Here is a 13,701-nt window from a genome sequence, read left to right as displayed (position 1 = left end):
ACTTTACCACACATTGTACCATATATTTATATTTACTTATTTACTTATATTTACTTATGTGGGAAATTCCTCTTTATAGTTGGGAATATGGTGTAGAGCGTAAATACAAATGATTATCCAGCCACATGGGAAATTTATGGAAGACACCAGCCTTTACCAGATATAATTTGTTGAATCCAGACTAAGTAACAATTTAGTACCATTGAAGTCAGGGGGACTTAAGTTAGACGTGATTAACTTTTCCCATCAATTTCATTGAGACTGAAGTGTGTCTAATGTAGCCTGGATCCAACCCCTGATTTAGATGATTGTGTTATTGATTCCATTGAACCTTGCTTTCACATAAAAGGAAGCCATGTGTAATATGTAATGAGAAAACGTATGTCCTAAAATATCTGATCTAACGGTTGCCTCTAGGTTTCTGAACGCCACAGCTAGCAAAAAGGAGGTTTGCATATTTTTCATTTAGGCCACATAACACTTTATTTCTCTAATGCTCATATTAAAAATTAAAGCTGCAACTTTTGTAAAACATTTGCTGTTCTTTCTTTTTTTTTTAGTAAGTACAATTAGGCAAATATCTGATTTAAACTGAGCAAACGTAGCTTGAAAGCTAAATGTCGGTCTGTGCGGCTTCGTCACTTATTTTCGAGGCAATCATGGTGGTTGGCACATCAAGCAAAAATTTAAAGTGGCAATTTCATGGTGATGACTATATAACATTCTGATGGTTTAAAATGAAACCAGAAGTGATTTGGGCAGTCATCTGTAACAAGCAGAAAATGTTGAAACTTGTTGTGTTTTTAATATGCCACAACTGATATCTACAGATAATTTTTGGACTGTATGTACATCATTGATATATTGTTATTTTTAGTGACAGAGGATATTGGTTTTTTTTAATGGTATCCTGTGCTTTCTTAGCAACTTTCATGTTATTTGATTGCCTGTGACTAGCGTCTTGGTTTTGGAACACTTTATTTTAATCTAAATCTCAATTTATTTCAGTAAAGCTTTCTTCTATATGAATGTGCTTATGTGGAAGAGCATAGCCTGAAACCACAAGCAGGGTTTACATTGAAGTTCCGCTGAAATGAATGTGACTTCTGCATAATGAACACATTCTGGAGCAAGCCATTAAATAGGCTTACATATGCACTTAATATAAATGCTGACTATAAACACATTATGCAGAAGTAAATTTACTCATACCAGTGAAACTTAGTTCAACATAATGCCTACTGTTCATAGGTTGTAAGGGCACAAAGTGCCCGTTGTTGGTTATGGAAAAGCAAATTTTAAATAAACAAGGAATTTTTATTTTTATTTTCAGTAGCTCTGGTTCTACTACCAGTTCTCATTCACTGGACTGTGGTCCTGAGAAATAGAGGTAAATCAAAGGAACAAACTTAAGCACTTAACTGAGCTCTTAGGTCAGTTAAGATGAACTACATCTTTGTAGATGAACTACAAAGATTGCAATTAGGGAGCTCTATCTATATATAATATTCTTCATCATAAATAAAACCCTGATTGTAAAAAGCTAGAGCATCAGACTAACTATTTCTAACTCAGCCCTTTTCTTTATGCACTAGTTTTCTAAGTGCAGTGGGTTTGTTTTTTAGTGTAGGAACATTTAAAAATTAATTCCTCCAGCTCTAAAGCTCCAGGAAGGTTCTTCTTTGTGGCTGGCTGAATGTCTAAATTAACTCAGTTTATATAGGATTGGAGTGTAAGACTAATTGATTTTAACTTCTGCTGTATCACACCCAAGGGATGCAAGCTGAAGTCCTGTCTTAGCAGGGGCTTCCTGATCACTCCTATGACAGGAAATAGTCTGGCTATTATTGGGGATTCCATGCTGTGTGTATTGAGTATTCCTCTGCTCGTAAAAAAGAACATGAAAGGCCCAGTTTGAGTGCAACTCTCCTTGAATATTACAGCCACTAGCCCACGGTCAATATGTTTGGAATCCAGTACAAGCACTCTGGTTTAGTTGGGACGTGGATCAGATAATAAGGAGCAAATCTGGATTTGAAAGGCCGTGGAACACGGTTTTCTGATTTATTGACATGCTTTGAAGAGAAATTCCTGTGTTAATACAGACATAAAATAGTAAATACTAGTTTTCCTGTAGGAGTTTGAGCTCCTTATTGAATGCTTGCTTCAATTTTTAATTTAATACTAATAAGAAAACAGTGAGATCAGACTGCATTTTATCTTGTGTATTTTTATCTTGTAAATTAACTGAACTTCTGTATAATTGTGGGGGGGGTCGTTTTGGAATCCATAGATACAGACGAGAGATTCATCTGGAAATCTTCAAAATTCAGTAGGAGGAAGTGTTGAGAAGAACAAATTATATTAGAAGCACAGATGCTGTGTGGGCTGATGTTTTTTTCCCCTTGCAGTCAAAAGCCAAAAGTGCATATTGAATATATAATCCAGATGCCAGATGGCTTCCACTTATATGTCATCTTCTGCTGGGTAATAACCAGGCTGTTTCTTTCAGTGCTGGTGGGGAGAGGTATTACCCAGAGTAACTGTTCCCGTATATGTATTTTAGCCATCCATAACAAACACATATTATGCTAGTGTCAAATTATTTTTTTAACAAAATCTCTAAATGAAATGTTGGAGGCCTGCTGAGCAAAAATACATGGTGACTCCATTCTGACAGATTATTACAAATGTCACACGGGTACTTCTCAACATGAAAATAAAATCTTCTCAGATTTTGTTGTTTGCCAACTATGGTAGATTTTTTAAATTAAGATAGACAATGTAACATCTACAGGTGATATCTGAGCTTCCTAGGCCTGCTTCCTCCTCATGCCCTGCAGATACAAGGATGCTGAAAAGGATGTTGAGCTTGTATTGTTGGTGTACATGGTAGCCATGTACATGGTGTAAATTCCTCCATGTACATGGTATACATGGTGGCTGAGGGAGAAGAGCTCTGGTTTCATGAGCAGAAGTCAGGAAAATGAGCCAGGAAGCCACAATTCACCATAACTCTGTTGATTCTCCTTGCTCTCCCAGCGGCTTTCGATACCATTGACCATGGTATCCTTCTAGGACGACTCGCTGAGCTGGGAGTGGGAGGTACTGCTTTGCAGTGGTTCCGCTCCTATTTGGCGGGTCGGATACAGAAGATGGTGCTTGGGGAACATTACTCAGCTTGTGGACTCTCAAGTATGGGGTCCCGCAGGGGTCGGTTTTGTCCCCCATGTTGTTTAACATTTACTTGAAGCCGCTGAGTGCAGTCATCCGGAGCTTTGGAGTTTGCTGTCATCAGTATGCTGATGACACGCAGCTCTATTTCTCCTTTTCATCCTCAGCAGGAGAGGCTGTGGATGTGTTGAACTGGTGCCTGGCTGCGACAATGGACTGGATGAGGGCTAATAAACTGAAACTCAATCCAGACAAGACTGAGATGTTGTTAGTAGGTGATTACGCTGACAGGATGGGGGGGGGGTGTTCTACTGGTTCTGGATGGGATTGCACTCACCCTGAAGGAGCAGGTTCGTAGCTTGGGGGTTCTTTTAGATCCATCATTGTCACTTGAGGCTCAGGTGACCTCAGTGGCACGGAGTGCCTTTTACAAACTCCGGTTGGTGGCCCAGCTACGGCCCTATTTGGACAGGGATAACCTTGCTTCAGTTGTCCATGCTCTGGTAACCTCCAAGTTAGATTACTGCAATGGACTCTACGTAGGGCTGCCCTTGAAGACGGTTCAGAAGCTGCAGCTCGTGCAAAATGCAGCGGCCAGATTGATTTCGGGAACCAGAAGGTTCAACCATATAACACCTGCTCTGGTCCGCTTGTACTGGCTGCCTGTATGTTTCTGAGCCCAATTCAAGGTGCTGTTTTTGACCTATAAAGCCTTACACGGCTTGGAACCACAATACCTGACGGAATGCCTCTCCCGACGTGAATATACCCCGTCACTACGCTCAACATCTGACGAGGCTCGCCTGGCGCCAACGCTGCTGTCTTTCCAGTGCCAGGTTAAGACTTTCCTCTTTGCCCAGGCATATAGCGGCACATCTTAATTACCCACATGTTTAGTTTTTAATGGCTTTTAATGCTTTATGTGTGTATGTTCTGTGTTTTAGAATTTTTAATTTTGTATACTAATTTTTATCTTAATTTTTTAGAATTTCTGTAAACCGCCCAGAGAGCCCTGGCTATGGGGGTGGTATATAAGTGTAATAAAATAAATAAATAAATAAATAAATAAATAAATAACTTCTGTTGTGAGCGACCCAGGACCTGTGGTTAATTGCTTCCAAAAAAGCCAGGATTATAAGTCATTTTCAAACCATGGTTTAAAATTGGCTTACAATATTGGCTTGTTTGGGAGCAATTAACTACAGTTCATGGGTTTCACATAATGGGAAGCTGGTGAGTTTTTCCCACTCATTCAAAGCAGGAACTGCATGCACAGACTGCTAGTGCATATCCTGGCATAGGAAGCCAGAATTTTTATTTTATCTCTTTATGTATAGAAGCTATATATCACTGTATTTCTAATAAGATTTCTGTTTAGTAAACAAGAAAAAAACAAATCAAAACACAGGATTAAAATAGTTAAAATCAATTTATGCTGATAGAACCATGTCTGGTCAGTCAAGGAAAGGCTTGTTTAAATAAGAATGTTTTCATTAGAAAGTACACATCCAAACATTAGCCCAGTTCAGGTGTAATGATAAGTCAGGGTTCTGGGGGTAACATGGCTTATGACTCTGGCTTGGCTAAGCCAGGGTTTCCCCATAATTTTGTGGGTTTTGTCAACATTTGCATGCTGTTGCATCCAATCTGAGCCATTGTCTACTTGTACCCTGGATAATAAAACCTCCTTTCAAGTTTAGAATTTAGAGCCTGAGCTGCCTTAGAATGCCTCTGACCTACACGGATATTTAAGAGCCATGTTGAAAGAAGTGAAGTTTGCCAGCTGTCCTGGGCTAGGCTGGACTTCCCCAGCCTGGAACCCTCCATATGTGTTAGGCTACAACTCACATCATCCCCAACCAATGCAGTCTCACTGCTGGCTGGGAATGATGGGGGTTGTAGTCCAACACATCCAAAGGGCACCCGGTTAGGGGAGACTGTGTTAGGCTGCTAAAATCCTGGCCCACTGGTGGCTATTGAGTATTTTAGTTGCACATTAGAAAGGAACATCACCATCACAATGTTGCAGTGAGAGGAAAAATGGCAAAGGCGCAAGAGAACCTTTGCGTACTTTACCTTCCCAAATACTCAGATCAGTATCGGAGGTGCTGCGAAGTGTTCCTCCACCAACAGCTCAGGTGCAGGACATGCTATGGGTACTTTCCTATCATGGCACCTAGGTTATGGAATATCTAGCTGAGCGAGATCTGTTTGGTTCCATCACTGCTCGCCTTCTGGTGAAAACTTGGTTTCAGCTGGTTTTGGGGGCCAAGCTGATTATTATTCTGAGTTACATTTATAATGCTTTCTGCTTGGTGATTCGTTTGGTATTTTTTAAGTTATGTTTTATAACGTGTTCTATGTGCTTGTAACATTGACCATGTTCAGACAACACACTAAGCCATGGTTAGGCCGCTAACCCTTTTGCAGCAAATGGTTAGTGAGCACGTTTAAACTGTGGTTACGTAGCCACCAGGTTCACATGACACGCTAAGTCATGGTTCACATGACACGCTAAGCCATAATGTTTAGCTTAAAATACCTAACCACCAAGGCTTAGCGTGTTGTCTGAACAGGGTCACTCTTTGTTAGATCATGGGGAGAAGGGTTTTTTAGATTGAAATGCTGGATCACAATATTTTCCAATAAATAAATACCTTTATAACTTCTTCCGAAATGCATTTATTTGGAAGCAAGTTGTAATATGCAGTGAAATGAACACATCAAATTAAGGTCCATTCTAAGTATTGTGAAAGTCCTATGTGAAAAGAACAGACAACTATATAAGGCTGTTCACACAACATGTTAACCCACACTCAGTGGTTGAGTGTGGGTTGTTGTTGAACCATAGGTTATTTATTGAACTGTGGGTTAGTATATTTTCTGAACCCAGAACATTTTCCACAGTGCGGCTTGTTAACCATGCAGTATGGTTTGTTAACACCCTGAACAACCCAGCAATAAACCATGGGTTCTGTTTGAGAAAAATAAGCCACACTACATGGTTAACAAACCACCCTAAGGAAAATGTCCTGGTTGAGATAACATGTTAATCCACTGTTCAACAATAACCCACACTCAACAACTGAGTGTGGGTTAGTATATTGTGCTAACCCAGTCTATATGTGTGTCATTTGTATACCTGCATGTTGTATTGCATGAAATCCTAACCTTTTTTTTTTTAGTATTCTTCCTAAAGTTCCTAAAGTTCAGACTTTCTCTCTTTTTTCTTTTCAGTAGTCCCAGTATACCACTCTCTTTCTCCTTCATCTTTCCTTCCTTCCTGAAGCAAAACATGTAAACAAAGGAAGATAATATTCTTCCTTTCCAAACAAAAGAATTATGGGGAGCTCTAACAAAATATTTTCTGTGGCATATTTCTAAGTACAATACTGTTTGTCCACTGTTTCAAAGGAATAGGAAAACTGCATATTGAACAATTGGAAATTCCAAGTTATATTATTTTTTAGTGACAGGGCTACATTATCTTATTATTGCAGTGGTTTTAAAAAGTAAGGTAAACTTTTTAATTTCCCTCCAAAGAGAGTTGCATATAAGATAAGTTGTCAGGAACTTAAATGTGGAAAGTTGAACCCCTCACTCTGATTAAAATGTCACCCTCTGACATTACCCCAGAGTTGTTTTACTGCCATCGGTGCACCTGGGGGTAGGCAGAATTCAGAATTGTCCGATCTGCTTTATTTTTTTTAATAGAACGCCAAGGTCCACCAACCAGAGCCAGTTGCAGAAGATACATACGAAGAAATAATGTTCTGAGCCTAGGAATTTGTTTTCAATACCAGAGCTGAACTGAATACAATCCTTACACAGAAAAGATTGCCCCTGGTTGCCTCCAAGTGTTCTTCATTTTGGCAGCCTAATTTAGGTGTAGTGGTAGCAATGGTGGTGGGGAAATCATTTTGTTGCTATTGCTAAACTATTGGGAGTTAGTGGCTCAGTTCACACAACACTTTTGTCAATTGTGGTTTTAGAACTCCACTGTGGAGTTGTTACTCCACTGTTGAGAAAAGTGTTGCCCTGAGGGAAAACTCCACCCTGAATCTCCACGCTGTGCAGAGGAGAGTTCCTGCACATCCGTTGACTTCCATGTTGTCTGGAGGGCTCCGTGGAGTTTCCTGTTAAGTGGAGCAGAGTTTTCCAGTGGCCATAGAGTTCTCTGGCAAGCGCAGAGAAAGGAGGGAGTGCCGCTCTAGGAGAGCTGCTGGGATTGTTTTTTGCAGCAGTGGCTGATGGGGTACCATTGGGAGGACTGGGGGAGGAGAGAGGGTGGGAGAACTGTCAATCAAACGCTGTGTTAACTTTTACTCCACTCCACAGGAGGCCACACCCACACAACAGTGGAGTTGGAACATGTGTGGTGAGTACCCCCTACAAACACCACCACTGAGTTGAGTTTTCCCACTGAGTAGAGAAAAGTGTTGTGTGAACTGAACTAGTAACTCTTACTGATCTACTGCAAATCACCCAGAGATCCAGTAGAGTAGATCCTGATCTACTTTCTGCAGCCCCCAGACTATTTCTGCTCCACGGTAGGAATTGCCATTGCAAAGACTGTTTCAGAAAGCCTATTTTCTGGTTAGAACTCCACTCTAGGGGCACTCATATTTTTATTGGAAACAAATAATGACAACTTTGAAAATAAATCAAAAGACAAACATAACTCACAGTTTCCAGCTGTGCTCTTCATTGGTAATTGCTGTACCACTCCTTAGACTTTAAAATTACTTAGACCAAAAATCGGGATATGTGTGTAATGGATGCGTGAAAACTCTTATCCTCCCCTCCCTACCACTGGAAAAAGCCGCTCTTTCAAAAGAATTCTTGAAGTGGCAGAACGTTGCTTGGGGATTTTTGTCTAATCAAGCTTGAGAGCCAAAGCAAAAATTATTTAATTAAAGGTACAGATTTTCAAGATTAACTCGCAGCAGCAAGGAAGACCTGCTCTCCTTTGGCATTTGACATTCATATGGTTTCTGCTAATTCTCAAGCCGCATACTTGTAAATATTAAGCATCTCAAAGTATAGTAGGGCATTTACTCTTGCATATTTTAATATGATAGCTTCAGTCCTTCTGGGTAGGAAGGGTACTTTATTCCAACAGACAATGTCCTTGTGCCTCAGAAGAGATCAAAACAATAAGCCATGTTGATCTTTTCTGTAATTTTTATGGAGATCTCTGCAATGAGTTAAGTAACTCATTAATGTGTTTGTATCCTGGAAGAATACCTTATTTTTTTTCTTCTTTCTGATACAAAAGAGTCTGTCACAAAAACTGTAGCTAAATATTTGCAAAGAACAATAAGGATATTATTGAACTAGACTATTTTCTGCTTGTTTGTTTTCTGTTTGTTTTCTTTTTTATTGTACAATTAAAGATATTTGACTTACGTATTAGGATTTTACTTCTGCAAGTCAAGCAGTGTCTTTACGTTTTATTCTGTCATGTTTGTTGTTCTTTAGGTCTTATTGGGAGATATATTATCTAGATCAATAAACTGATTGACTGAATCAGGGAATATATAAATCCATCTAGTAGCTATGGGTTCCATTTTACTTTAGAGTAGGCATAGGATGTCTGATTTGGAGTAGAGGGGCTTTTAAGGTCTGGATTGGAGGCCCCTGCACCTACTGTAGATTAAAAATGAAGGGTGGGGGAAAGACATAACTGCTAGATATGACTTTAAATTCAAGTCTGTTTTAGCCCTGAGGACAAAGGTTTAGGGTGCTTCCAAACTTAAGGCTTCTAGTGATCCCAATCAAAAGGCATTGTGTTCCTGTTCTGCCTTTTTTCTCCTTAACATATTTTGTTCTGGAAAGAAAAAAGACAGGTCCAGAGGGAGAGGCAGGTAAATAATAATAATAATAGTAAGTGGTGGGAAAACACAGGAGGGTTCTAAATGAAAGACATTGTCTGGATGATTGTTGATATGAGATGATTGTTGATAATTTGTCACGGATGAGTGTCACTGAGGTCCTGTTCCATCATGCACATTCATCCCCAGGGCCATTGTGGGGGCTGAAATGAACTGCAGCCTTGCAGGGCCCCCAGCACTGACTATTGGAGCATCCTGGACCTGCTGTTCCTCCTTGCGGTTGGTGTCTTTTCACCTGCCCTCTCTGAGCATGTAAGCCCTGGCAAAAGTATAGAGATGCGGGAAACATCTTCCTCTAGTTTTGTTGTTCTGCCTCTGGGTATTTGTGTGGATTAGGCTGAGAGGGAGAGTGAACAGGCGGTGGTGACAGTGGCAAGGAGGAAGTGGGCCCACTCAGGAAGTGGGTACCCTGAGGGCCTTTTGCCTCATTGCCCCCAAAACTTGGAACTGGTACTGTTTAACCTTCAGTGCCTACAATATCCAGCGATGTCTAGAATGCATGAAAAAGCCACCAGAATAGAAAACCACAGAGAGAAGGCATTCTTTTCAGTGGAAGCAGATCCCTTAAATTGTGAGTAATTTCAGGTATTCGGGGATAGACATGTATGAGATCGGGCACACGTGTCGCTTCTCTTTGGAGACAAAGATGAGGTTTTATCAACATATCCAGTGTGAGAGGGTGAATAACACCTATGTCTTTATGAGCATACCTCTTAGCACCGTCATTCTAGGGCCAAATGCCCATGTTTTCCAAGAAAAGGAAAAGGAAAAAGATGGGCAAGGAGTGTTGAAATCAGGCGAGTCCTTGATTGACTACATGCTATCTAACTCTGCTACATGCCTAGAAAACATGCTGTAGTTGCAGCTGTTCTTTTACTCTTCTGACATTCCTGCCTCAGATATACAGGATTCTGTTTTGCACATAGTTGCTTATGGTGTCTGCTGTTAAATGTTATAAAAGTTGCTTGTAAATCAACTTGATGTTCCTCCTTGTTTTCATTTGCTTTTGGAGGGAATTGAGAGTGAAATCAAGCAGAGATAGCGGAACTATTTTATAATTGATTGTGTTGTCAGAGTGATTAGAAGCTACAGTTGAAAAAATGTCTTGTGGGCTACCATCATGAGTACGATGCAGTTAACTGCTCTGCTGGAGACTGAAAATAAACCTATATGTCTGTATTTATCTTTTCTTAAAATGTGTGTGTATGTGTTATAATGGGATGATCCAAAGATACCTAGATGACACAAGTAGTCAGATATGGGGTTTAGCTTCATTGCTTATATAAGGGTTAAATAAACTATATTGTTTAAGTCTGTTCTTGGCATTCAATAGGCAGTTCCACAGAGTACACCAAGCATAACAGCTGCAACTGGGTTTCAAACTTCTGTCTTCTTTCTCAACTGCTATTTTCCAACCACTGCTTCATGTGTGGTGTGCAAACAAGCCATGATGAGCTTATGCAGCGTAACACTTGCAATCCCTTAACCATGGCTAAGCGTTCCGGAAGGCCATGAGATTATGCCTCCCTGGTATGAATCCCCCTTCCCTATAGGAAACATTTAAAGAATTCACAATTAATTAGGATTTAATTTGAAACCTAATTAAGGCCATGGTTAGCCAATTTAACATTTAACCATGGGTAAGGCAGGGAAGTGTGAAAACTTGTTGCCTCTCTTTGAACTCTTACATGGAGCTACAAGTTTTGTGCATTACACCCATATAGGATCCTAAGAGGTGCTTTAACAGGTGGTTAGATGATAAATAGGAAATAAATAAATACCAATAGTACACTTTAGTTGGTTATACTCTAGAATACACTTCAGTTTTGTAAGATCTGTCTTGTTTTTTATTTGAACCTCTAACGGAAGCCAGGTGCAAAAGATCTGCATGTTGAATTAAAGAATTTTGAGCCCAGGCATTTTTTTCTGAGTATCAGAACTAAACTGCACTCACAGTCCTTCCCCACAAAAACCATTTCTGGTCACCTTTGCCCTCAGACCTCTTCATTTCAGTATTTTTTTTTTTTTAGGGTTGTCATTCTGTTGTTGCTATTGATAACAGTGGTAAATTGGAAATCCTTGCCAATCTACTTCAGATCATCCAGAGATCTACTATTGGATCCCAGTCTACCTTCTCCCCACCTTTGCCCTTGGGAGTGTTTATCTGTAACCAAACCTCAGAACACTCTTTTGAAGGATGAAGGTGGGGACCATCATTTTCCCACAATCCCTTATCTGTGGAGATTGTGAAAGCCCAGTTTTATGCTTTTCCAGGGACAGTATACTTATATGGTCATTTTATGCAACAGTTATATCCTAGCTTATATTTCAGGGTTTTTGTTTTTATATTACCAAAGATTCAAGGTGAATACCTTAAGCCCTTAAACCATGTGCAGGTAAAATATGAAATCCTGCTTATTTTCACTTTACCTCGTTTCCCATGCCTGATAACTAAGGTATGAGTTTTCTAAAATTGGCAAAATCTTTTCCACTACTGGATCATCTTAATCTAGTTCATGCCTTTGATGAGTTGTTCATTTTGCTTTGGTCAAACAAGTGGGTTTCCCCCTGCCCATATATTTCAGCTTGAATAAGCCTTCCTTTCTTCACTAGTAATCTGATAATTACACATATTGTGGTTTTACATTTTCCTTCATAGGCTGCTGACTTTATATCATGGTACCTTGTGGATTTCAGCTATGAAATCTCTGCTGGAGTGATTAATCGTACCACAAGCAGAAAATAAAACCCCAAGGCTTATGCTGTCCCCAAGGAGCACCATTCTGGGGAGAGCAGCCAATCTTGAAATCGCTCCATTGAGAAATTCACTTCGTCCAAGGTATTAGTAAACTGGAAAGGAGCAGATTGCCACATGTACAAAAGTAATATCTGAGTAATGCGTCTGCTCATACCACTAAGTAGGGGGAAATTATTCTGTGCAATAGCGCACTGCTCATTACGCTGTCTTAATAATGGAGCCTGCTCCAAATTGTGTTTTTGCTAAATAAAATCCCTGTTTTATTTCAGCTGATGTCCATCACTGTGTTAGGAGTTTCTGCCTGGATGAGGGACTACTTGAATAATGTGCTCACTTTAACTGCAGAAACAAGGTAGGCTTGTCAGGGTCTGCTAGTACCTGGCTGTCCTCATGTGGCTAAGAGGGAAGCGAAACCATCTATGTGGTGGGGTGGGCCTGTGGCACAACTTCTGCCTCCCCCTCCCCTTCCCTCCATCATAGTCAGTAGAGGCTGGTGGGTCTGATGACAGTGGGCGGTGAGTCCGCTTCGGCTTTTGGTCAGAACCAGTCAGAACTCTAAAAGTGCTTTGCACCTTAGATAGCTCTGTTAGAGTTTTGACTGGTTCTGACTGAAACCTGGATGGTTTCACTGATATCGGAGCCACAGGCCTCTACCGGTCACAGTCCTGCCTGTGCAAAATGTGTGAAAAGGGTTTGTATTTCATACAATACTGATGTGATGATTTAAAACACCAGTGGAATACTCCTGTTTTAGAGAATGTTGCCATGTTGTCGGGTCTGAGCCACAAGCAGCAGATAGAGGGGAGGCAGGGGTTGTGCCAGGCAGTCAGAGCCAAGGGACCAAGCCAGGGTGACACAGCAGAACCAGGAAGACGGTTGTTATTCAGGCAAAGGCCTGTCCGAAACAGGAAGCCTTTTATAGATTTCCTGCCTTTGAGGGCCCAGTGGCCAGGCTGGGTGGGTTGGGCCAGTCCAGAGCTTGAGCACGCCTCAGTGCCTGGTTTGCATGCAGAAAGTTCAATCCCTGGCATCCCCAGGTAGGGCTAGAACAACTGTGTGATATCCTAGAGAGCAGCTGACAATACTGGGCTAGATGGAGCAATGGTCTGACTCAGTATAACACAACTTCCTATGTTCCTAAGATGCCCTAGACTTCAGTCCTGGTGGCTCACCACCTGAAGAAACTGCACACAGTTGAGGGTCCCCAGTTCTAGTCCCGGAAGTTCTTGATACATGTTCGCATGAGCAGAGGCATACATGGTTAATGCAGGTTACCACAAACTTTGGTTGGGTTTGGCAGCCAACCATTGTTCCTGATAGCCAGCAAGCACATGCCTTTCTCCCTTCTTGCTCAGCAGGAGGAAAGTGTATCCCTCTTCTACCCACTGCCTGACAAATAAGCTTTTTTTCCCTCTTTGGCCGGATCTACACTACTGCTTTAAAGCACTTTATAACAGTTTTATAGCGCTTTAAAGCAGTTAAAGTACTTTAAAACTGTTATAAAGCCCTTTAAAGCAGTAGTGTAGATCCGGCCTTTTTTGCACAAGAGAGGCAGTGAGCAGTGTGTGAATTTGTGCAGCAACTCCTCTTTTCTGATCCATAACACGAATGTGCATCCCAGTGCAAGATGCAGTTGAGTGCCATTTTGAAAGGGGCACTCTGCCTCCCTGTATGGCTGGTGACTTTTGAAACTTTTTAAAAGGCCTGCTCCTGCAAGCCCCACGCAAGTCGTGCAAGGAAATCCCTAGCTGATCTCTGATTGGAGATAGGAAAGGCATTCCCCTTTGTGCTGCTCCCCCTTGATGGGTGGGGCTTTAGGAGGAGGAGGGGCCAGAAGAAGGTGCTCTACGCTTTGTGGACTGGATTAGGCCTGGA

The 13,701-nt window shown here is 41.0% G+C and overlaps 1 protein-coding gene across 2 annotated transcripts in view; it reads left to right on the top strand.

Annotated features, from left to right (window-relative positions):
- The window catches only part of TSPAN12 (tetraspanin 12), a 75,551-nt gene that overhangs the window by 19,164 nt on the left and 42,686 nt on the right, over nt 1-13,701 (top strand). For both annotated transcript variants that reach the window (XM_063134058.1, XM_063134057.1), the window contains exon 3: nt 12,096-12,178. In XM_063134058.1, coding sequence (XP_062990128.1) covers nt 12,096-12,178 — 83 coding nt within the window. The remainder of the gene's footprint in view (nt 1-12,095; nt 12,179-13,701) is intronic.

Source organism: Elgaria multicarinata, chromosome 9 (genome assembly GCF_023053635.1).
Source record: "Elgaria multicarinata webbii isolate HBS135686 ecotype San Diego chromosome 9, rElgMul1.1.pri, whole genome shotgun sequence".
NCBI classification, from domain to species: Eukaryota; Metazoa; Chordata; class Lepidosauria; order Squamata; family Anguidae; genus Elgaria; species Elgaria multicarinata.
Note: the sequence above shows the minus strand (reverse complement) of the source record. Positions and strands in the feature narration are given on the sequence as shown.